The sequence below is a fragment of the Condylura cristata genome, unplaced genomic scaffold, assembly GCF_000260355.1.
Source record: "Condylura cristata isolate star-nosed mole 26May11 unplaced genomic scaffold, ConCri1.0 scaffold00024, whole genome shotgun sequence".
Taxonomy (NCBI): domain Eukaryota; kingdom Metazoa; phylum Chordata; class Mammalia; order Eulipotyphla; family Talpidae; genus Condylura; species Condylura cristata.
This window is the reverse complement of record NW_004567125.1, coordinates 14509046-14535326: the sequence shown is the minus strand read 5'-3', so window position 1 is coordinate 14535326 and position 26281 is coordinate 14509046. Positions and strand designations below refer to the sequence as shown.

Genomic DNA, 26281 nt, shown 5'->3' with positions numbered 1-26281 from the left:
AGGATAAACAGGTCATGCCACAATGACAAATGGGTGTTCAAATCATGAACACTCAGAATATAAAAGCCAAATAGCAGGTTTTTAAACTATATGAATTAGTAATTCACAGAACTGATAGACAATCCAAAATTACTAGATTTCAACAGTAAAAATTGACAAAACAAGTAACCATAAAAATATAAAAGATTTGAACATTGTTATCAGTCATCTTGCCAGAATAGACATTTATAGAAGATTTCACATACAAAAGAATATTCTTTTCAATGAATACTCATTTACCAAATAAGACCATATCATGGGATGTAAAACAAGTTTATTAAAATTAAAAGGATTCAAAATCATATAAAGTATATTCTTTGACTATAAATAAGTAAAAACAAATATATATATACACATTCACACACACACACACATATAAAGCATCATTGTTCATTATTTTACAATGTTTGCTTTCTTTTCTCAGGTATAGTCTCCATAAAATTCCCACCAATTTACCCCTACACTATCCCTCCCCAGTTTTAGTCACTCCCCCTCCCCTGAAGAACATCTCTGATTTATAGTTTCCTGTTAATCAGTAAGAACAAATATTATCAATTCTATACAAACTCCTTCAGAAAACTGAAGAGGATAAAATATTTCCAAGATTTTGTAACAGGTTAGCAATATGCTGGCAATAAAACCAAAGATAATAAAACAACAACAACAAAAACTTATAAAAACAAATCTCTACATCAAAGACTATTATCTCTCAAGAACATATCTAAGTAAGAATTTAAGCGAACTGAAAACGTGTGCTCAGTTTGGAACCCAAACTGATCTTAGTTTTGAAAAATGAATATAATTCATCATATTAAGAAACTAAAAAACAAACCAATATAATACTCTCAAAACACGTTCATAAATCATTTTTGACAAAATCCAATATCCATTTCTAGTAAGTATAAAAGCAGTAATAGAAGGAATGAGAAGCTCAGAAAACTATGAAATATAGCAGTCACTCTCAAACTTTAGGGCATACATTCCCAGAGCCTCAGTGATTATCTGAAACTAGATATGATCAAGCCCTATATATACTATATATTTTCCTAAACATACATGTCTATCTATAATAAAGTTTAATTTATAAATTAAGCACAACAACGAAAATGACCAGGAACTAGAAGCAGGGAAGCATGGCCCAATCAAAGAATCAAAGTAAATCTCTAGAAACTAACACTAAAGACATATGAATTCATTTTTAAAAAATTCAAATTCATTGCCTTAAAACATTAAATGAATTATAAGAAAATACAAGACAACTAAAAGAAATCAGGAAAACAATTTATGAATAAATAAGAATATCACCAATGAGACAGAAACTGGAAAAGAGAGTCAAACAGAAATTTTGTAGTGAAAAAAATATAATAACTAAATCTGAAACTTCACAGTAGGAGATCACAGTAGATTGATTAAACAGGAAAAAGAATCATAAACTTGAAGATAAATCATTTAAAAGTATCAAGCCATGAGAAAAGGAAAAAGTGAAGAAAGCCTGAAAGACTTAGGAAACATCAACAAACTGACCAATACACTTTTTTTTTTTTTTTAAAGATTTATTTATTTGTGCATACAGAACTGGGGTACAGGCCAGAGGCTCAGGGGCGGTGAGAGGCTTCACCAGAGACGGAGTGGGGAGCAGAACAGGCAGATCGACGAAGTACACTGCTGAGGGAAGCAGCGGGCGGGTCAGGAGAGGTCTGGCTCTTTGTGCATGTGGTCTCCTCCCGGGCAGGAGGCAGGCGGGAATCGAACTCATGCTGAAGTGGCTTCAGATTCTCAGTGCTGTGCTTTTAACCCGCTGCGCCACCAGGGAGGGCCTACACTTTTTTTTTTTAACTTTTTTTTAAGATTTATTTTTTTGTGCATACAGAACAGGTGTATAGGCCAGAGGTTCAGGGGCAGTGAGAGGATTCACCAGAGACAGAGTGGGGAGCAGAACAGGACAGCTGATGAAGTACACTGCTGAGGGGAGCAGTGGGTGGGTCAGGGGAGATCTGCCCCGCCATGTGGGTCACCTCCGGGGCAGGCGGGGATCAAACTCATGCTGAAGTGGCTTTAGCCTCTTAGTGCTGTGCTTTAACCTGCTGCACCACCAGGGAGGGCCCCCCAATATACTTTTTTATGGGAGTCACAGAAGAGGAAGAAAGAGTGATGGACAGAGAGTTTCTATTTGAAAGCATCCTAATTTTCTCACCAGTTGGCTGAAAACCTCACAAATCTGAGGGCAAAAGAAAGAACATTCGAATTTTAAAAGAGGCCCTTAAAAAGACAAATTATAAACAACTTGTCAAAAATCAAAGACACAGTCATGAAAGCAGCAAGAGAAATGTGAATCATCACATAGGTGACAAGCCAGAGGGAATAGGATAATATATTCAAAATGCTGAGAGGAAAAAACTCTGAACAAAGAAAATGATAACTAGCAAAATTATTTTTGTAAATGAAGGACAAATAAAGATTTTCCTGGTTAAACAAAAGTTTAGGGACTTCAACACCACAAGATCTGCCTTATAATTATGGAAACCCCTTCAAATTGAAACAGATACATGTTAGGCAGCAACACAAAAGTATGAGGAAGTATATCTCTGGTAAAGATAAATGCGGAAACAAATGTAGAATTCTGTAATACTGAATTACTGAAAATAAACAACTTTCAAATAAGGTAAACAATTTTAAAAATAAAAACATTAATATAAAAAATTGCATAAATACAAAAAGTTTATTAATTTGTAATAGTGAGAACATAAAATGGGAATGTAAAGGAATATAATTTTTATATGTGATTAAAGTTACTATCATTAAAACTAAGATTTTTATATAATCCGTATAATAACCATAATGGAAAAAAAAAAACAAAAAATAAGAAAACAAGAAAGGCACCAAAGTATGTCACAACAAAAAATTCAATGAAATGTCTTGGCAGCAAGACAAGAATATAGATATTAGAAAAAAAAGTTAATGAAATGGCAATAATTCCTCCTTTCCTAACAGTAATTATTTTAAATGTAAACAGGAAATTGTATGTGGGAAATGTATAACCACAAATGTTACATTAAAAAATGACAACGGGCCCTCCTGGTGGCACAGTGGGTTAAAGCACTGCACTGAGAAGCTAAAGCCACTTCCACATGAGTTCGATCCCCGCCTGCCCCGGAGGTGCCCAGATGGCCTGGCAGACCTCTCCTGACCCGCCCGCTGCTCCCCTCAGCAGTATACTTCGTTGATCTGCCTGTTCTGCCCCCCGCTCTGTCTCTGGTGCATCCTCTCACCCTCTGCATTTCTGGCTTGTACCCCAGTTCTGTATGAATAAATAAATCTTAAAAAAAAAATAAGAACAATATCAAAACATTAATTATACCTCTTACTGTACTAAAAAAGAAAAAACAAACCTAAACACAAAGTTAACATTAGACAGAAATAACAAAGACTAGAGAAAGAGAGCAGAAATAAAAGAACTAAACAATAAGAAATTTATCAGTGAAACTAGGTTGGCATGACCCTCCCTGGTGACGCTGCGGGTTAAAGCACAGCACTAAGAAGCTAAAGCCACTCCTGCAAGAGTTAGGTACCAGCCTGCCCCGGAGGTGACCACATGGCGTGGCAGACCTCTCCTGACCCACCCGCTGCTCAGCAGTGTACTACCAAGATCTGCTTGTTCTGCTCCCCACTCTATCTCTGGTGAACCCTCTCACCGCCCCTGCACCTCTGACCTATAACCAAGTTCTGTATGCACAAATAAATAAATCTTTAAAAAAAAAGTATTGAAAAAAAAAAAGAACCTATGTTGGCATTTTTAAAGACAGTGAAAATCAACAAGTCCTTACCAAGAATAGTAAGATACATTTTATCAAATATTTTACTGAAATCTAATTATTCTGTTAGTAATTTCTTTGCTTACATATGCCTGTAATGTATGAATATAGACAAATATATACATTATTTACACATACATATAAACTTATACGAAAACATATACACTTATATAAACATAATACTGTACCTCATAGGTGGTTCCATAATGGCACGTAAATTGGCATTGCCTGTTGGTTTCTGCATCTTGCTCAACATTGGTATAAAATATTACTCCATCTCCGGAGCAGGATACAATCTGCTTATCATTTGTACATGGTAAGAACTTAGCACTAAATATATTTGCTCGGTGCCCTGAACGAATTGTTGTTAAAACCTAAAACACACAGAAAAACAGATGTTTGGTAATTTATTCTTACCTAATGAAAAACATTCATACTTAATAGAATCACAGTCAGTAAAAATTCTCATTAACATTCCCATCTCAGTGAAAAATTGTTTGATTCTAAATTATCATAATTAGGGGAAAAGTCAGAAAAACAGATTTTCATTCCTCTCCCCAGAGATGAAAATGGAGTATTATTAAAAGAAATAGTGCCAACAAAGTTGAATATGTCTACCTATTTTCTGTATCTGACTCATTCAGCAGTACTGAATTACTGAATCAACTGAATTACTAAAGTAATTTAAAATATTTTAAAAACTTATATTGCAAATAAAGAACAAGTTTCCAACAACAGTGCTTAAAGGGGGACAAATCTGACAAAAACTGATTTTTTAAAAAGGATAACTTTGCAGTCCACAAATATATGTATCATCCTTAAAAATGTGGAAAAAGTGAGAATATATCCAACTTTATTTTCATAAGGAAAATAGAAATTAAAACACTGAAATATCAATTCCCACTTACTAGAATAACAAAAACTAAAAGCTTGACAACACACTATAAATGAGGAAATAGGCTCTTAAATATTTCTGGGCAACTGTTAAATGGTAGATGACTAAAATTTAGCAATTCCTTAAAAAAACACATATGCTTTCATCTACTTTGACAATTGTTATTTCTAAGAATTTACCCAAGATATACCTTCAACAACACACACACAAATACACACATACAAGCAAACTGTTGATGGACTTTTTATAATTAAAAAAATAGGCTGGTTGAATAACTATGGTATATCCCCATAGTGTATTTATAATGGGAATATCTGGTATGCTTTAAAAAGAAAGCTAAAGAAACAATAGGAGTAATTCAAACTATATCAAGTTGGTTTGAAAGGTCCCTCTAAACAAACTGGGGACAATGTGCTCATCAAAAAAGAGTATAAGTGATAGATTATAATATACTTAATCAAACCAGAAGCTATAATTTCATAGTTTTTTTTTTTAGTAGCAGTGACAAAGGAAATGCTCTTATTTACAAAATAGGATCAATTAATAAATGTAAAAAACACAACAGAATGAAAAATCATTATTTTGTAATCACATTGTAATGATTATAGCAAGAATTAAGTAATACTAAAAATACTGTAAGAAAGATTTTAAGAGTATATTGTAAAATAGTCTCAACATACTACCTTACATGAAGTTTATTACTTACAAATGGTAAATGTACCTAAATAATGGAGAGATCAAAGTTAACATCTAAGAGTATATTGTAAAATAGTCTCAACATTCTACCTTACATGAAGTTTATTACTTACAAATGGTAAATGTACCTAAATAATGGAGAGATCAAAGTTAACATCACCAGTAAGGGGACAAACTACTATCATGTGCCACAAACTATTATTACCTGTGGAAACTTAGACTTAGCAAATAGTTTAGTGTAGTACACTCATGAATAAACAGTCAGCCAAATGCAAATTGAGAAGCATAAAAAACTGGTCTAATAGACCAAAACAACAAGACGACAAGTCAATGTCATGAAAAACCAAAAAGTTGGACAAACTGTTCTTTAGGAGACTAAATGAAATGTGTGATGTTATACTGAAAGAGGCTCAGGGTAACAAGTACCTTCAGAGCAAAAGGGCTCAATTCTCTAAGTTAACCTTTCCCTTCTATTTTAATAATAGATAATTCTCTACTATTAAGGTAGTTATTTGTTACTTTTAGAACAATTTTCAAAGTACTTAATCAGCCATTTCTTAGCTTGTCAGTGGGAAGAGTAGTGCACATAAACTTGCCTATAATTTGTGGAAAATGAAATTTCACAAACATCTCTGTTTATATAATTAATATATGACACCATTTATAAGGGGCATCTACACTCTCCTAAATTTATAGGAAGTGTTTTAAAAAATTTTTTCTGTTGATATATTTATTTTTGTGTAGAAGAGCTGGGGTGAAGACGGAGGTGTTGGGGGTGAGTGGATTCATCAAAGAGTGGGGAGCAGAATAGGCAGATTTAATGAACAACACTGCTAAGGGGAATAGCACGTGAAACAGGAGAGGTCTGCTTCACCATTATGTGAGTTAGCATCCTGGTCAAGGATCGAACTCAGGCCTATGCAGTGGGCAATCATGGTGACAGCACTGAGATATAACCCCTTGGCCACAGGGAAGCCCCTCAAAATTTATTTGTAATAAATTAACCTTCCTATGAACTCATAGGATTTAAATAGAGTCAAATTAGAATTAACAAGTAATATTTGGCTCAGAATCAAAAACTTCACTTTGTAATAAATCATCAATGTTTTAAAATTTTTAAAAATTGTATATGATACCAATTTGGGGCCTATTAAACTACTATATGAGCAAAGCAAAGTTTTTTACACTTAAAATCTTTTATATGTACTATCTGTTTAATCATTTCTGAACCTAGAAAGGAGAAAGTAATTACTTTTCAAACTGATCAACTGCAAATGATCAAAAAGCATTTCATGCCTATATTAAAAACTCAGGAAAATTTTGCTATTAAAAAAAAATGCTGTCCTAGTAATTGCAAATCTAAGAGAATCAGTGTTTATAAATCTCAAATTTCTCTTTGCTAAATCTAAACAAGTAAAGCTGTCACTGAAATAAAATTATGACCAAATTTTAATCAAGTAGTCTCAATGTGCATATTTTAAGTATACAGATTCTTCTGTGACCAATGCATCAAAGTGAATGTCATTTTTTCAAAACAAGCAAATAAAGAAACATGGCACTCTTAAATATTATTTCATTGTGTCTATTCACAAATGAATTGAAACTAGGGACTTTTGAGAGGTATTTACTTGTACATCTATGTCCTTAGAGGCATTATTCATAATAGCTAAAAGGTAGAAGCCACCAGACTGTCCATTGACAGTTGGAGTAATGTGGTGTGTATATACTATTTATTCACAAAGTTCAATGAGAACAGAGATGAAGGAGTGCCTACAATTACCTCAGAGAAGCTAAAGATATATAACACAGTAAGAGCTGAGATTAAGATTATAAACGCACACACACACAAATTATGTGTGTATGTGTGTATATATAGTCACACAAAATGAGTAAGTATTATTCCAACCTAAAGGGAAGGAACCCTGACATATGATACAACATGGATGAGTCTTGATGACACTATGCTAAGTGAAAAGGCACAAAAAGACAGTATTGTACAAGCATTTACAGAAGGTTCTTAAAATAATTAAATTCATAAAGACCAAATGTAACACTTGACTATCAGGGGCTGGGGAACTGAAGAATGAGTTACTATTTAATAAGAACAGAGTTTTAGCTTTGCAAAATGGAAAGAATTTTATAGTTAAATGGTAGTGATGATAGATGTCTTTAATGTCAATGAACTGACTCTTAAAAATGATTAAGATGGTTAATTTTAAGCTATGTATATGTCACTTCAATTTTAAAAAGGGTGAAGCTCTGCATCTTAAAAAAATATTATCTGGATAAGTGCTTTGTATAATGTAAAATTCTGATAGTAATGATCCAAAAGCATTCCATATATATATTCTAGGAAATTTTCACCAATCAGAAAAACACTATCTTAGTAACTATAGACTTAAGAGAAGCAGGGCTTTAAAATATCAAGTTTCCCTCTGTTAAGTGAGGACAATTAAGCAAAGCTATTTCTGATATAAAATAAATGTCTTACAATCAAGCATAGCCTCAATAGGAACCTCCTTTCCGGCTAAACAGCCAATAACGTTTATTTAAATATTTTAACTATTTAAGTATGAGGAAAAATAAAATACACTGACCATTTATTCTCTAAGAATGCTAATATTAAATAAGACTTTGGTCTGACAAGCAACCATGTTCTCATATAAAAATAGTTGTATATTTTCTCTACATAAATGAGAAAAACCAGTAAAAATCTAACAAAATGCAGTATGATATCCTACTTTGAATTAAATGTCATGAAGCATTTCACTAGAACCTACTCACTGTAAACTGAGAAAAATCCAGTTTCTTAAACTGTTTCACTGAAAATTAGATTTTGTAAGCATCGAATTTTTTTAAAAAATTGTCTTTTTCTTCCAAAGAACAGTTTTTCTAATTTTTTTTCTTTTTCTCTCATGAAAGTATAGATTATTTTAAACATTTTTACCTTTCTGCTATAAGGATTGCTAATTACTAACTTGGTGTCATCTGAGCCAGATAAGATATATTCTCCAGTCTCATTCCAACAGATTGTATTAACCTAAAAAGAAAGTAAAAAGGAAATTTAAGCAAAATGGATATAAAAACAAATATGTCATCATTTCACTGACAGTTCAAAACCTGTAACACTAATGGAGATTCTATCTATGATAAATATATTTACCTGTTATTAAAAATAGTGACTCCCATTTAGCAAACACAGTGCTCTGAAAATTAACAAGTTGTCTGAGTCTCTTTGAAATTAGAATTTACTTTATCTGCATTATATTCAAATATGTTTAAACCAAGCCATCTAAAAAGGAACTGGAACTAGACAGACTAACTACAGAACTACAGTACTACAGTAATCAAGGCTAAGAAGTACCATCATGATCACAGACATAAAGACCAATGGAATGGAACTGAGAGTCCAGAAATAAACTCTTACTTTCATATTCAAATAATTTTGACAAGTGGTCTCAAACCATTCAACAGAGAAAGAACTGTCTTTTCAGTAAATTGATATTCCAACAATTGGATATACACAAGCAAAAAATATGTATCTGGACCTCTACTTCACATTGCAAATGCGAAAGGTCTAAATGTAAAATCCAAAGCTATTAAAACTTTCATAAAATCTTCATGGAAACTAAAACCACAATGAGTTACTGCTTCACACCAACCTAGATGGCTACAATAATTTCTTTAAAAAAAAAAAAAAACCCCAAAAACAAAAACCTTAGAAAATAACAAAAATTGGTGAAGATACCGAGAAATTGAAAATCCTATACATAAATTGACAAGAATGCAAAATCGTGCAGCTTTTTGGAAAACAGTTTAGCTTCAAAAACTGTGTAAGAGTTACCCTATTGCCAGCAATCCCCAACAAGTATATACCCAAAAGAACTGAAATCCTACTCACATAAAAGTTATGAATAATGGGGCAACAGCTGCATTATTCATAATTGCCAACAGGGGTAACAACCCAAATATCTATAAACACAATGTTACTATTCATAACAAATCTTATTCAGACATAAAATGAAACAACACTGCCTCATGGAAGAACCTTGAAAACACTATGCTATCAAAGGAAGCCAGTTGAAAAGGACACATATTATATGGCTCCATTTATATGAAAAATTTACAACAGACATATCTATAGAGACGGAAAGCAGATTAGTGACTGCCAACAGCTGGGTGGAGGAGGAATGGCATTGACTGATAATGGACATGAATTTTCTTTTTGGGATGTTAAAAATACATGGAAATGAGACAGTAGTGACACTGTGCACTTTCTGAATATAACAAAAATATATAAATTGCACACTTAAATCAGGTGAACTTTATGATATATGAACACTCTCTAAATTAACAAAAAAATATAACTAGACTTCTACGTTCAGGTAAGATGGGTAATATGATTTCCTACCACATCTGAAGTAACTAAAAACATCAGAACACATTCTTTTACCTCCATTGTAAACAATACTTATGAGTCACAAGACAAATCTCAATATATTTAGAAAACTTCAAATCAAGCAATCTATGTTCTCTGGCCAAAATGGAATTAAATTATAAATCATTAACGCAAAAGAGTTTAAAACTCTTACATTACAGATGACCAAATAAGAAATTACAAAGTAAGCTAGAAAGTATCTTGACATGTATGAAAAAAAAGGATAATACTCAATGTGTGAGTTACAGCTAATGCAAAAGCTAGAAGAATATTTATAGTACTAAAATAACCTTAAAAAAGCAATTAGAAAGACAAGGTCTCATATCAATAACCTCAGCTTTCTCCCAAAAAATGATTAAGCAAATAAACCCAAAGTCAGGAAAAATTAGAAATAATGGTTCTCACAACAGAAAAATTACTGAGTCTAGAAACTGGTTCTTTAAGAAGACAAATAAGATTGATGAACTTCTACTGACACTAATGAAGAAAAAAATGGGCTGGATACCATGTTCCTAGTATTAGGACTGTAAGAGGTGACATCACTAACTACATTTCTACAAATATTTAAACATGTAAGGGAATATTAGATACAACTTTATAACAGTCTAATAACTTGCATGAAATAGACAAAATCCTTGAAATACATATATTAAAATTCACTTAAGATAAAAAAATTACTTAAGATATAGTCTATTTTTATTAAAGAATTTTAACTAGATTTTTTCTACAAAGAAAATTCCAGTTACAGATGGCTTCACAGGCAAATCTTGCCAAACATTAAAAAAAAAAAGAGAATTCTCTATCAAGTCTTTCAGAAAATTAAACAAGACAAAATACTTTCCAACTCATAGATACAAGAAATCTTTACACCAATATTCTTAATGTATATGCAAAAAATCTCAAACAAAATTTAAGCAAACTGAGTAAAGCAATATATAAAAATAGATAACATAACATTATCAAATGAGATTTATCTCTGGAATATATAGACAGTTTAACACTCAAATATTAATCACTATAATTAATGATATATGAAAAATGCTGTAAGAAACATTCACTTTCCACTTACCCTTAGAAAAATATTATTTAAGAATGCATTCAGTAAAATGTGATATTTAAGAATGCATTCAGTAAAATGTGAAAGTAAATTTAAAAACAAAGATACAGAAGTCCACAACTTAAAAACTTGACAACAAAGACAATAAATAGCTCATTATGGGAGAAAACAAGCAAGTGTTTGTTTTAGCCACCTGAGTCTTATGAACAAATGACCATCACTAAAAGCAGGACAATCAAACAGGTGTGCCTCTTCATGTGATAAATACAAAAGCACACAGTATCACCTGTAGTATTCCTGCCTCGGAATGTGAATCTGAATGTGAATCTAATCAAAGCTCTCAAAGTAATTTCAACGAGTAGGACAGACAAAGTATACAAACACATTAAATGACACTGTAAGAAAACAAGCCAATTATCTACAATGTGGTACATCCTACTTGAAAACTGACCTGGTTTCTTTAACAAGTCAATGACAGGAACAAAAAGGGGAATACTGCTCTACATTAATAAGCATTTAAGAAGCATAGCAACCAAGAGATAGACTTTGCCTGGATCCTCTTTTCAACAACTATAAAGAGATATTTTTAAAGAATGAGAGAAATCTGATTATCAACTGTGTATTAGCTAACAAAAATACACTGTCAGTTTTGCTAAATTATATAATGACATTTTAGTTGCACAGAAAATGTCCATTGCTTTTAGGCTTATATAGAGGGGTAAAATGAAGGCTGACCGGGATTTACTTTAAAATTCTGTTACTTCAGGAAGGGGAAAAAAGGAAACAGAAAAATTGTTAAATCCAGGTGATGAGATATAAAAGTATTCTTGAAATTTTCATAATAAAAATTAAAAATAGAACTGTTAACTTTAGAGTGCCTATTCGACATGCAACTGGCAATGCTAAGTAGAGTTGGACATACGAATCAGAGGTTCTGGGGTAAAGTGGAAAGGTGAAAGTCATGTACTTGTGTTTTTGTTTTGCTTTGCTTTGCTTTGTTTAGCCATGGGACTGGATAGTATCACTTAGAACTAAGAGAAAAGGTGGGAGAAGCCAGGCAGAGTCTGGGTATACCAAATATTTGTTGGTTACAAAGTAGAGGAATCTGCTACAAAGATGACAAGGAGACAATGAGTTAATGAGATAGGGAGAAAACCAAGAGACAATGGTATTGGCAGAAATCAAGAGGAAAAATGTTTCATAAAAGAGCATGTGTTCAGCCAATGTGTAAAGTTTCTGAGTAGTGGTCACTAGATGTGGAGACATTAAGGTCACTAATGACCTTCACAAAAGCAGTATCAGTAGGGTGAAAGGGATGGGGCCTTCTGATAATACAAGAAAAATCATCTGCGCTTAAAAAAAAATCTTCTATTTACATTTCTAAATTCAAAATAAATTCTCTCTTTTAATGTAAAGAGATGTATTATAAGTGGTAGAAATCTCTTCTGGAAGGATCAGGGCATTTTGTCAAGTACTTGAACACATATTTAAAGTCCTTCATAGTTAAGAATGAACTATTACTTACACAGCCATCATGTACATTCAAGGTTGCTTCAAGTTTTAATCTTTGGATAAATTCTCTTCTTCCTGTTTCATTTTTTTTTAAAAAGAGAGATAAAGTAAATCACACAAGTTACTGCTAAGAAAAGTGGAATATGGAAGTTAAGAGCCTATGATATGGCATGAGGGAAATCAAGGTCTTCAATTCTTTTTCTAAACTGAGTAAGGCTGGGCAAATTAACTACTCGTTAGCCCTCATTAGAATACCTACGTGCTTCATGTGGTTATTTTAAGGATTAAGAGATTCAGGGGTAGAAAGGACTTAGCACAGCATCTGGATCACAGTAAACTCCCAGATATTTATTCCTTTCATCCATTCATCCATCCATTCATCCATCCATCCATCCATCCATCCACCCACCATCCATCCATCCACTCACCCACTCACACGACTTATACACTGTGTACCCACTCAGTTCTAGGTGATGGTCTTGGATCTAGGAATAGTGACTAAATAACCCAGAAAAAGACCCCCACATTCTAGCGATACTACTGAAAGACAACAAACCATACGTCACTTGTAAAAATGCTATAAGGGAAATAAAGCAGAACACAACAATAAAGACTGGAAGAGAGGGACAGTTTTCAATTTTCAATAGGATGGCAAATTGTTTTATATAAAATGCCACCCATTTTTAAACACAATTACAGAAATGTTAAAATATTTTAGTCAATTTTACAATATAATGTGGCAGCAAAAATATAAAACCAGCTTAAAATTCCATCATGGTAGTTAGAATATAGTTAGAATACTGCAAAAATAGAGTAAATTCCTACTTTGAAGAGAAATGTGTCCCTTTAAGAAATGAGTCATCTTTACAAAAGATGGACCAAAATGCTTCATGTTTATTCAGAAGCTATAATGAAAGGAAGTTGAATATACAACAAAGAACAATAATTAGCTAAGTAATCAGGCTGAGGATATTTCAAAATTAAATTTGACTATGTTCCCTGTATACTGTCACAGAGGCAAGTCTCTTGGTTATGTTTTCTTGCCATGCAACATAAGTTAAAGTTCTTGAAGCCAAATGGTTCTACTTTTTTTCCTTCTATCTCATAACTGGTAAGATGATTAGGCAATGGATTAAAAAATGTTTTTTCCTGTGTACGTTCGAGTGCTCTATGGTTCTCAAATTTATTAGCATTAAACAATCTACTACAAAAATTCAGTAAAGCATTTCATAGATTAGATTATGCTTTCTATAATTAACTATTTAAATCTGATTTTCAGTCTTAAAAGAATGCTAAATTTAGTACACAAAACTTCTTAAAAATCTTTTCCTTTTGGCAATAGCAGACTTGTACTCCTAATGAATTATAAATTAAGAGTTAATAAATACACTATGGTGATGGCACACAGATGATGTGGTCATGGAAAGTCCACGGATTACAACTGAGATGGAAAAAGGCACAAAATGATGTAAAAATAAACTATTATATTATTTTAAAAAGTTAATACAGTACTCAAATTAACAAATGAAGCATTTAAAATGTTTTAGAATGCTACAAAGAAGTATTAACATTTTTTTACCAAAGTATTTTAAATCTGTATTTGGAAACATGGCAACCAGCCATTTTTGTCTATAGAGAAATGGTAATGGAACATGGAAGAGCAGAAGACAAAATTTTTCTGAACAGATCTGTTATGTGTGAAATCTGTATATTAAAACATGCACTGTCATTTCAGTTTAAACAAGTAACTCCAAAATGATGTCTTTGCCCATAACTTTGTAGATTAAAATGATTGTTATCAAACACCCTGTGAAATGGATGTTAGATCCATTCTAGAACAAACATGTAGAACTAATACTAACATTCTTCTATCCTTGCAGCAATCAAGTGCATTACTAGTAGTCAAGAGCATCCATAAAATAAGAACTGTGCATCAAAACAAAAACAAAACCTGAGCCCCCATTAAAAGAAAGTAAAAATAAGCATGTTATTTAAAATTGAAAAGTAATCTACTTGCAAGCTAAGAAGTTACCTGTCCCCTTTTCATGGAGGCACAAGAATCCTAAAAGAGAGGCAAATAATTTTACTACTCACACAGGATAAGCTTCAGGTGGATACTGATTTCCCTTGTTCCCCAATGCCCATAGGGCAAAGCAGAGTGACCTGGGTGAATATTGTACATGCAGCTGAGTTTGAATCACTGCTAAGAAACCCTGAGCTGAGGGAACCCAAATCTTTTATCAAGCAAACCTGCCTGATCTTTGACCAGGGGAAGAGATTATCTTTACTACACTAGAAAATAAGTAAATCTGCCCTCTGCTCCAAAGGGAAAGTTGTTCACTATATAAACATCATCCTTGATAAAAGTGTCTAGAACAAAGCAGCCAGTACCTATGTTCACAAGATATGTGAAAATGCAAAAGAGGTATGGAGAACTGTCTCCCAACAATTACAAACTTGTCATTGTGACTTCTTAAATCTCTCACAAAACAAGCTGCCTATTATATTTCTCTCCATTGTGACACTTCATTCTGCATTAATAAAAAGAGGAACAATCTTATGTTCGCATATGGATCCCAAGTACCTAGAACAATGCCTGGCACAAAGTAGACACTCAATATACATTTATTGAGTCCATAAATAAATGAATGGGATCAGAATATTCACTCTGTTCTATAATGTGTTTTCATTCAATATACAGGGTGAATATCTCTGAATAATGACATAGAGCTACTATTCATTTTAAGTGGCTATGTAACTTATAGTTTTGTAACTTATTTACCAAAAAATAATGACTTCTCAGAGCCTTAATTTTACATTTGCTAAAGTTTTACATTTGATGGGAATAATACCATCAACTATATAGGTCTATTGCCAGGAGTAAATTAAACACTATGGACACTTATGATTACTTCTCTCCCTGTATATAGGTGAGGTTGTTCTAACATTATATACTCTGAAAAGAGATAAATGGTTAAAATGAATTGAGATAACTTCATGTTGTTAAGGGGAAATAACACAGCAATACTGAGAAGTAGAAATAGAAAAGAACATTAACAGGCCCTACTGTCCCTATGAGCTATTTCTTCTTAATGCCAGCCTTCCTCGTCTTCTACACAAGTTGCCTGCCCAGCACACTGTCAGATTTTATTTCAGCTGCATAGTCCCTTTTGCCACTAGTTTCATTCTCAGAAAAAATGGGTTGTCAGTTAAAACAATGCTATCTCTCACAATCTTTTCCATGACTTCGCATAGTATCTATCACAGTTGACTGCCATCTCCTTGAAATAATCTTCTCTGGCTCCCATGGCTTCTTATCAGATAACCAGGAAAACTGAAAACCAAAGAGTCATAAAACTCCTCTGAGAAGAGAGAGAACACAGAACTTTTTCATCTTTAACAGAGCACAGGATAAAGAGGGAACCAACATCAAAGTGTGAGAGTGAAAGAAAACTGAAAATTCAGCAAATGCCAGTTGTGGGTTAGAGACAGTTTAGGATCCTAGACACAAGAAGAGTCTTTAGTTGCCAACTGTTTTTCATGAGCTCCCCCCAAAAACACCTAAGACGCACTAAAAGCAAGGCAGGAACCTCAGATGGTTCCTGTCTATGGGACACAGACATCAAAATGCACTCACTTTTCAGATCCTTCTCTCATGGGAAACAACAGTTTGAAGTCACTGGGAAAATTGTAGCTAAACAGGCCTCTGCAAAGGTGCATTACTGCAGAGAAAGGCTGGAAGCCCTCATGCTCATTTCACGCAAATAAAACTACCCAAAGGAGGAATAGAAGCAAAAATTGCCTATCCATGAGAGGTAGGGGAAGGAAACTGCCCATCCCTACCATGGAGTTGACCACAAAAATAAGCAACAGTAAGTATGGTGATTTTAAAATGTGTCTTGTCAGTTAGATGGAACTACATTTCCCACAGTTGCTCTTCTGCATGTTTCTTGTTAGGATTAACCACCTGGTTAATCAAAGACTGGTGAGTAGAAGTAAAACAAGAGTCATTGATTCTTATGCTCAGGTGGTAGGGAGAGAGGCTCATGTTGGTTACACATGTTGTCTGCTGGTTCATCCTGTTTGAATGGGCAGCAACTAAGCCTATCACTGCTCCACCTGCCATGAATACCTTTTGCTTGATGGAGTACTGGGTCAACTGTGTGTTGAAGTCCATGGAAAATTTTTCCTACAGAACATGCCAACTTCTCTTACATAACACCAACATCACAGCTTGGAGACAGTCAGAAATGATATAGACCCTGTGTCTGTATGGATCAAGACTGTCCTTCCTGAGCTCATCTACATCTTCTCTTCTCAATTGTCTGTCATCAAGTCCCAGTGTCAGAAACAAACACACAAATCTTACAGATTCTACTTAATGAGTTTCCACACTTATACCAGTAAAACATCATTCTGTGTATGTATATCGTGTATTTCCTAGGGTTTCTACTTCTTTGAACCTATTCATATAAATACTCATTAAACTAGGAATAGAAGATTTTTAACATGATTTCCATGTAGCAAACCTCCAAAAACATGTCCCAAAAACTCTAGAACCAGTGAGTGTGATTGTGGGATACACAATCACATTTTTATATACTAACAACGAACATATGGAATTTGAACTTATAATACCACAACTGTTTCAAGGAATATAAAATATTTAGAAAAATATAACAAAATATGTCAAGGATGCTGATAATTACGGGAAGTTAAGAAAAAAACCAAAGACTTAAATAAAGTACCATGGTTGTAGCTTGGAAGACTCAATATAGTAAAGATACCAGTTCTCCCCAAAATGACATGCAATTCCAACATAATCCTTATCAAAATCCCAGCAAGATATTCTGGAGAAATGAACAAGCTTATTCTAAAATTCATATGGAAAGTCACAAGACCTAGGAGAGCTAAAACATTTTGACAATGAAGAATTAAAGGGTAGGGGCAGGGGGAATTACTTCACTTATAATATAGTTAGAGTAAACAAGCTGTTTGGGTTTAGATGTATAAGACACACAGAAATGAAAATAAAGAATGTGAAATTAGATCACACAATTAGATCCAACTCTCATTTTTTAACATAAGCACAAAAGCAATGCAATAGGTAAAATATAGACTTTTCAACAAGTACTGCTAAAGCAAGGGATATCTACAGGCACAGAAATAAACTTCAAGCTAAACCTCACACTTCATACCAAAATTAGCAGAAAATAGATCCTGGACTTATATGCAAAAATGTAAAACCATAAAACATTATATGAAAAAAACAGGAGACAATCTCCAGGACCAAGAGACAGGTTAAGTGTTCTTTTGCAAACTGTCCTTATATGAAAAGCATATTCCATAAAAGGAGAAGTGATAAACTGAACTTTACTATAATTAAAACCTTTACTCTGCAAAAAATTCTGAGAATGAAAAGGTAAGCTATAAAATGTGTGAAAATATTTGCAAACTACACACCTGACAAAGGAAGGACCAGTACCTAAATAAGTAAGTCTCAAATGTCAATAGCAAAAATCCAAATAATAAAAACCCTAATAATCCAAATAGAAAATGAGCAAAAGACATGAACAGTTCACTGACCCTATACAGAATATAAATAAGTTCAGAAAAAGATGTTCAACATTAATCATTAGACACATGTAAATTTAAACTATGAGATCTCACTATATACTTATCAGAGTAGCTAAAATAAAAAACAGTGGTAACAACAAATATTGGTAATGATACAGAAAAACAAGATTATTCACACATGACCAATGGGAATGTAAAATGGTTCAGCCATAGTGAAAAAATATGGCAGGTTCTTAACAAAATTAGCAATGTGCTTACCATACAGTCCAGTACCCGAATTTCTTAGACATTAATCCCAAAGAGATAAAAACTTCTTTTCATACAAAATTCTGCATATAAATGTTCACAATACCTTTATATTTAATAATCAAAAACTTCAAACAATTTAAAAATCTGCCAACAGGTGAATGGCTAGTTATACATCCTTGTCATGAAATAATACACAGCAATAAAAAGCAATGAACTATTGGTACTCACAAGTTGGACAGATAGTGGAAAATGCCAATCTCAAAAGGCTGCATGCTGTTATTTGTAAAATTACAAACATAGCATATATATGGCATTCATGATATGGCACAGTTATGAAGCTGGAGAATAAATTCATGGTTGTCAGGTTTAAAGTAGGTAAGGAAAGACACAGCTATGATTATAAAAGGGTATCATCAATGATTACTGTGATAGAACAATTCTGTATCTTAAATATGGTGGTAATCATAGTAATCTATTAAAATTATTTAATTAAAATTAATCCTAATCTATTAGAATTACTCATTAAAACTGCATAAAACTAAATACATACACACACACACATACCCCTTACGAGAGCTGAATAAGTTTTCATGGGTTTATTTATATTATTTTCCTGATAGTGATATTTTAGATGTTACCATTAGGAAAATTGGTTACTTGGGACCTCTTTTATTATTTCTAACTGAGCATGAAACTTTAACTCATCTCAAAATAAATTACTAAAAAGAAATTAATAAAACTTTCCTACATAAACAAAAACCTCAAGCTCAGAGGCTTCAGTGATAAAACTTATCAAGGCATTTGAATCCTACGCAATCTCTTCAGAAAAAGAACTCATCCAACTCATTTATGAGGCTAGCAGTATTCTGACAATAAAACTAATAAAAACACTACAAGAAAACTACAGGCTAACTTTTTTTTTTTAAAGATTTATTTATTTATGCTTACAGAACTGGAGTACAGGACAGAGATAATGGTGGGTGAGAGGATTCACCAGACACAGAGCTGGGAGCAGATCAGGCAGATCTACAGAAATACACTGCTGAGGGAAGCACTGGGCAGGTCATGAGAGGTCTGCCTCTCCATGTGGTTCAGCTCCCTGGTCAGGAATTGAACTCGTCCTGTGGTGGCTTCTGAGAGCTTCAACCTGTTGCGCCACTAGGGAGAGCCAGGCTAGTAACTTTTAATTCGTACCAAACCGAAGCCAGCAATATATATAAAGGATAATTTATCATAAGCAAGTGGGATATAGGCCTGAAGTTGAATGCTGGCTTCAACATTCAAAAATAATATGTTAATATTCCACATTAACAGAGTCTATGAAAGAGAGATAATAAAATCAGCTTCAATGATGTAGGGAAAAGTCTTGACAACATTCAAAAGCTAATCATGATACATGCTTTCAACAATCTAAATAAAAACAGAAAAAAAAAAACAAAAGAATTTCTTCAGTTGGATAAAGGTTATCTACAGCAAAGCTATAATAGCTAACATCAGTGACTCATCTAAGATCACAATTGAGGCACCATTGTCTACTCTCTCTACCTTAATTCAAGATTCTACTGAAGTCCTGGTCAGTATAATTAAACAATGAAAAGGGAAAGGGAAGAAAATACAGATTTTAAAAAAAGAAATAGTCTTAATATACAAATATAATCATCTATATAAAACCCCCAAAGTTCTCCAAAAAATTAAAAACACTGTAAGAATTAATGAAATGTTTCAGGGTATAAATGTAGTAATAAAAAGCAACAATATTTCTACATACTCACAATGAACAGCTAGACATTGAATTTAGAAACATCTAAAATACCGTTAAAAGCATTTAGTATGTAGGATAATTGTATCAAAAATGTATAAAATTTGTACGCTGAAAGACATAAAACACTGACAGAAATTTTTAAAATGTGCAAATAAGTGGAGAGAGGATCCACCATCAGAGATTGAGATATACAAAACTGTAAAGAAGTCATTTCTCCCTAAAATAATTAAAATTAAATGTAGTAGCAATCAAAACAGTCTTTTTTGCTGAAGTTGACAAGCTGATTCTTAAATGCATATGGAAATGAAAAGGACCCAAAATAGCCAAAACAATTTTGAAAAATAGCCAAGTTCAAAATATCACACTAGATGGTTTCAACACTCACTATATAAAGACATGAAGTAATGGCATAAAGACATATACCGAGGTAGATGAGCCCAGTAGAGAAACTGACACATAATTTGAGTAAATTGTTTTTCAACAAAAAATGATGTTTTCACAAACAGTGCAAGATCAATTGCACATTCATATTTAAAGGAATGAAACCAACCTCTCACCTCATAACATATACAAAAATTAACTCAAATTGAAATGGAAGCTAAAAATAGAAGTTACAGAAATCTTTGTGAGCTTGTATTAGGTCAAAATTTTTAAATAGGACATAAAAAGCATGACCCTAAGAAAAAAACACAAGTTGGGAGAAAATATTTGCAAAAGGCATATCTGATTAAGAATTATATCAGGAATGTATAAAGAATTACCACAATACTAAGAAGGTAAATCTGAACATTCAATCAAAGTAGCAAATACGCTTGGAAAAGATGCTCATTATCATAAACTAGGGTTACATCACCAGGATTAAATCAAAAGCAAATTAAAATGAGTGATAAACTCTACAAGCCCAATAGAAAGGCTAAAATTAGGATGCCTCTTTGCCAAGTGCTGATGAGAATGTGGAACAACTGGAACGCTGAAACACTACTGGACAAAATGCAGTATGGTTCAATCACTCTGGAATATGGTGGCTATTTCTCATAATATTAACATAGCAATTCCACTGTTAAGTATCAACCAAGAAATGAAGATTTTAAAATATCCGACCCTAGTTATTATTTCCACGGTAAAAACAGACATTTCATTACTAGCTATCACCAATGTTCTGGGAGATAAAATTATTTTTATGTCTGCTGCAAAGGAATCCAACCCACCCTGACCCTGAAGTCAAAAGTATTCAATTACAATTATAAAAAAAATACACACCATCTAGTAGAACTGGCAGACCTTGACTATAGTGGATATTGTTTGAGGTCAACATTAATACTTTTAACAGGACACAGAATGGAAAACAAAATGTACCTCATCTAGTAAAGTTAAATACCACTTGGATAATCTTTCATTTTAGATGTGCATGCATATCACAAATCACATGTAAATGTATTTTACTGTGGATCATGACCAAAACATTTGATGAACAGAGACTTAAAACATGGCTGTAGTATAAAGTCTATGCTACAATAAGCTTCTATTTTAAGCATTTTCATCTTCTACCAGGCAGGAATGGAATCCACAGTACAGTTATTCTATTGTCTGCAGTTAGATTGATAACATGCCTCACATAGTCTTATCTTCAGGAACTATCAGCATACTGTGTTTGTCACATTTGGCAGTCATTTTTCACTACTAAAATCAGATTATTTTTCAACTTTCATTGAGATCAAGATTAAAGAAACAAAATACACTTTCCCCAGTAATTTAACAAAGAGGCAAGTCAGTATTTACTCTCACATAATATGCTTTAATTCTTGAAACAAAGAATTTAGTAAATCTGAAGGCAGATGTATTCAGCATATGCTAAAAAGTAAACTTAAATGCAAATTGTCCATTTCAATACTATTGATTCGAAATTCAAAGAACATAGACCTCCTAATCCCCTTTTAAAAATATCCCCTCCACATAACTGTCAGTGACAGTCTGAATGTTTGTGATGTCCCAAAATTGCTGTTGAAAGCCTAACACTTAATGTATTATGGGATTTTTGGGAAATGATTAACATTGAATTAATAACTTTAAAAAAGGGGCCCCCAGAATTAGTTTGCCTTTCTGCCATGTAAGGTCACTGTGAAAAAATGGCTTAGAACCAGGAAGTAGGCTCTCAACAGACAAAACCTGACCATATGAGCATCCTGATTCAGCCTTCCGCCTCAAAAACTGTTATTTATAAATCACCTAGTTTGTGGCATTTTGCTATTGCAATCCAAGCTGACCAAGACAGTATCTAAACATAAGATGACCATTTAATACCTAACAACTTCCTTGACAAGTTCATTAAAACTTTTTTTTGGTCACTCTTAATTTAGGATTAGAAAATGTAAATTTAAGTTTAGATAAATCTGTTTAAATGTATGAAAAACAATAAGACATGTACAGAAATTAGTTTCTATATCTTTATAAAACTGTGTATATGTTTATAAACTTGTGTGTATGTGTATAATGGGAATAGGTTATCATACAATCACTGAATTCCCAGTATTATCGCTAGTACATAGTATCTTGTGACAATGAAACATTTAAATGGATAGGTGTGACTTTACACTTGGACAATTACTCTCTAAAAAAATAACCCTACACAAAATTTTACATCAGGCTCATAAAGATTACAATCGTGACCTGGTTTCTGAATTCACGCTAGTTCAAATCAAAATTCTACTGGTTCAGGTGAATCCTGTAAAACTGGAGGCTATAAGTATATACATACTTCTTTTCCTCCTAAAAATCATGACAATTTAGCCTCATTCTCATAATACAAAAGGATGTTTTGTGAACTGTAGCTTTCCTGATGGGAGGAAAAGTGGTAATCAAATTTAAATAAAATCAACTACAAAGCTTACACACTTCTACTGAAAAGATATGTGCTAAGTTGAAATAATTTGAAATGTAATGTTCAGGAGTCTATCAATTTATTCTACCACAATTTTACTCTTATTTAGTAATAATTCATTACTAGAAATACAAATAGTGGAAATAAATTATATTTAATTTACAATACTGCAGGTAAACAATAATAAGCATTTAAATACTGAAATCTCAAAAAAATCCAGTTTCTGAAACCCTTAGATTGGACTTTTTTTTTTTTTAAAGATTTATTTATTCATACAGAACTGGGGTACAGGCCAGAGATGCGGAGGGTGAGAGGATTCACCAGGAACAGAGTAGGGAGCAGAACAGGCAGATGGAGGAAGCACACTGCTGAGGGGAGCAGCGGGCGGGTCAGGAGAGGTCTGCCACGCCATGTGGTCGCCTCTGGGGCAGGCGGGGATCGAACTTATGTTGAATTGGCTTAAGCTTCTTAGTGCTGTGCTTTAACCCGCTGCGCCACCAGGGAGGGCCCTAGATTGGACTTTTTTAAAGGAAGATTTGATAAGAATATTTCAAAATATCAATCTCATTCATTAATTCAGAACACTACTAATGTAGAGTTTACTGTTTTCTGGATGCTAAGCCACTGTAGTGTGGAAGATTTAATTTACACTAATGATGTAACAGGTCTATAAGGTCAAGAATCTACTTGATAAGTCATTTCTAAATACTTAGAAAGCCACTTTTAAAGGAAGGTGTTCGAAGAAAGTGCTAGCTATTAAGTATATTAACACACTTCCATTTTTAACAAATATATATACACACACACACTATATGTATATGTGTGTATATATATATTTCAAATATATGTATATACCTGGTATATGTACATGTATGTTTATAATTTAGACTTTCTGCTAAAGTAAGTGAAATCTTATTCTTTAATTCCCTTCTATCCAACAAACAAACTGTACTGCAATTAAGCAGTTAGAGTAGGAAGAGAAAAAGAAAATTAACAGTTTTATTACATTTCTATTGACTCAATTACAAGTAAAATTAATGCACATTAAGTACTTACAATGTTCACCTAATTGAGATAAAGGGCCAAATTATAAGTTCATTCATGCAGAACAGTGTTAAAGTTCATTTTATAAACCTAAGTTTTTTTCTCAGCAAGTAACTGGAAGAAATACTGTGGATCTTTTTAAGTTAATGGTTTATAAAAGTACTCACTACTGATGTTTAATTATAAAACAATTAATGATCTTAATGACCATTCTAGATACTTATCCTGGAACAAATGCCCAAAAGGAAAGGACAAAGATACTCACTACCGTACTGTTCGGAACAAGAAGCGGTTGCTACATTATGGTAACTTCACGCTATAAAACACTACACAATTAAGACCATCTAAACGTGGTTTTATTGACATGGAAAGATCCCGTACAACTAATGTAGAAAAAGCATATTGTAAAACAATGTTCACAGTATGAGACAAAATATGCATGTCTCTCTCACACATATGAACACTCACACAGTATAGCATTTCTATATATAAACAGATGTACTTGTAAGAGTGCGAAGAAAAAGTCTGAAAGGATATTGAGGAAACATTATTACCTCTACAGGCTTGTGTGTGAAATCAGAATGGACGGGATCACTGGATTTTTGCTTAATGTTTATTAAATTTTTACAAGGAGAATGTAACTTTAAAAAAAGAGAGCGCGCGCAAGGGGAGAAAATGTTTGCTAACTTCTCTCAAACAATTTACAAACCAGAATTGTCAGGTGTAACAAGCTTTCATTTTTATTTGCTTGAAGTCAAAATCAAATGGCATCGACAAATACTTACCTCGCAGAAAGTGGCAATATTGTTAAGAAAAAATAGATTGCATTATGTTGTCGCACCTTCAAATGAAAAAGAATAATGACGAACGTGCACAGGAAGAAACAAGAACGACCTAACCACGTCCACTTTTAAGAAGTTGGGCTTTGTAAGTTAGCTCCGGCGTGACCCAGAATCCTCAAAAAGCCACTTTATCCCAAACGAAAAAAAGTGGAATACTGTTCCCTCAAGTATTGAAGGTTGTTTTTAGAAAGCTAAACTAAGAAACAGTAAATGCCAAGTATGTTTTACAGGGGTGGGAATAGGAACGTGAAACCCTACACCTCCAGAAAGCGTCAAAACCAACTGAAGAGCACAGCAGAGCCGGGGAAGCGCGCGGGGGGTAGGGAGGGCTCGGCTCGCACTTTCAGGTTTAGGTTCGGGATCCGAGCCACACAACAGTTTATTCCGAGTCCGTTTGGAGCGTGAAGTCCCCGAGGCTGGTCAACAATTCGCCACTGACACCCAAATCTCCAGAGATGGGGGTTGGGGGCGGTGATTGTCAACAAAAACTTAGGTCCGTCAGCTAAGCGGTGAGAGCGTTGGAGAAGCGCAAAAGCGCCAACTTTTCCCCCAAATGAAGCAGCTTCGTGGGGTTCGCCAAGTATTCTCCGAGTCCTACTCCAAAAACCACCCCAACACCTGCCTGAGCCAAACCGTCTGCCCCCGACCTGGTCCCCCGAGGAAAACCCAGCAAGGGCGGCGGCTGCCTGCATGCAAAAGCTTGGCCGTGGGATCTGTCAGTCCAGGCGCACCCAGCACCCGGGAGGCTCACTAGCACTCGACCCCAAAGCTGTCCCACCTCCAACAGCCCCCGCGGCGTGGCCCCCTCCCCCACCTCAGGGCGGCGACCTCAGCGCCTCCGCCCCGGGGCCCCGGCTCACCCAGGTAGCGGCTCCGCAGCCGGGACGGGTCCTCCAGCCCGAGGGACCTTTTCCTCACGTCCCACAACAGGTGTGGGCAGGAGCCACCCCGAGACATGGCTCTGCCCGGCCGGGGTAAGAGGGGAGACCACTGCGTGGGGGAGGGGAGGAGGGGGAAGGGACACACGGATCAACACTCGAGCCGCCCTGGCACCATCCGCGCGCTGGGCCTCGCAGGCGCGAGTCAGACAGCGGCGGCTGCTGCGCCTTGGGCCCCGAAGCCCGGCCGCACCCGGGCTGGAGCTCGCCCCATACTCTCCTTCTCAGACTACCCTGAACATCCAGAAATCAGCAACAGTCCCTCCCTCACCCCCTCCTCCTACGAGAGGAGGAGGAGGACTGCGACTCCTCCCACTCCTCCTTTTCGATACCCGCCCTTCCGAGCCTTTCTCGCGAGATGACGACCACCCCGGGGCCTGAGGCCGGCGAGCGCCACAGCTGCCCTCACCCTGAAAAAGGGGCCTCAGACCCCGTTAGCTAAATCCTGAAATCTCCCTGGGTAAAAGAGGAGTAGTGGGAGAAGAAGGTGAGGTCTGAAGCCTCTCGCTCCCGAGTCTCATTCCAGAGGAAGCAAGAGCGCC

The 26281-nt window shown here is 34.5% G+C and overlaps 1 protein-coding gene across 3 annotated transcripts in view; it reads right to left on the bottom strand.

The window, feature by feature from the left end:
* Positions 1–26039, bottom strand: part of DCAF6 (DDB1 and CUL4 associated factor 6) — an 88782-nt gene extending 62743 nt beyond the window's left edge. Inside the window, exons 1-4 of one of the 3 annotated variants that reach the window (XM_012728994.1) lie at positions 25662–26039; positions 12463–12524; positions 8390–8482; positions 4040–4225 (exon numbers count right to left, since the gene is read on the bottom strand). In XM_012728994.1, the coding sequence (XP_012584448.1) occupies positions 4040–4225; positions 8390–8482; positions 12463–12524; positions 25662–25758 (438 nt within the window). In that variant the 5' untranslated portion in view covers positions 25759–26039. The remainder of the gene's footprint in view (positions 1–4039; positions 4226–8389; positions 8483–12462; positions 12525–25661) is intronic. The other 2 variants (XM_012728992.1, XM_012728993.1) reach the window with 2 other exon arrangements.
* Positions 26040–26281: the final 242 nt, after the last annotated feature.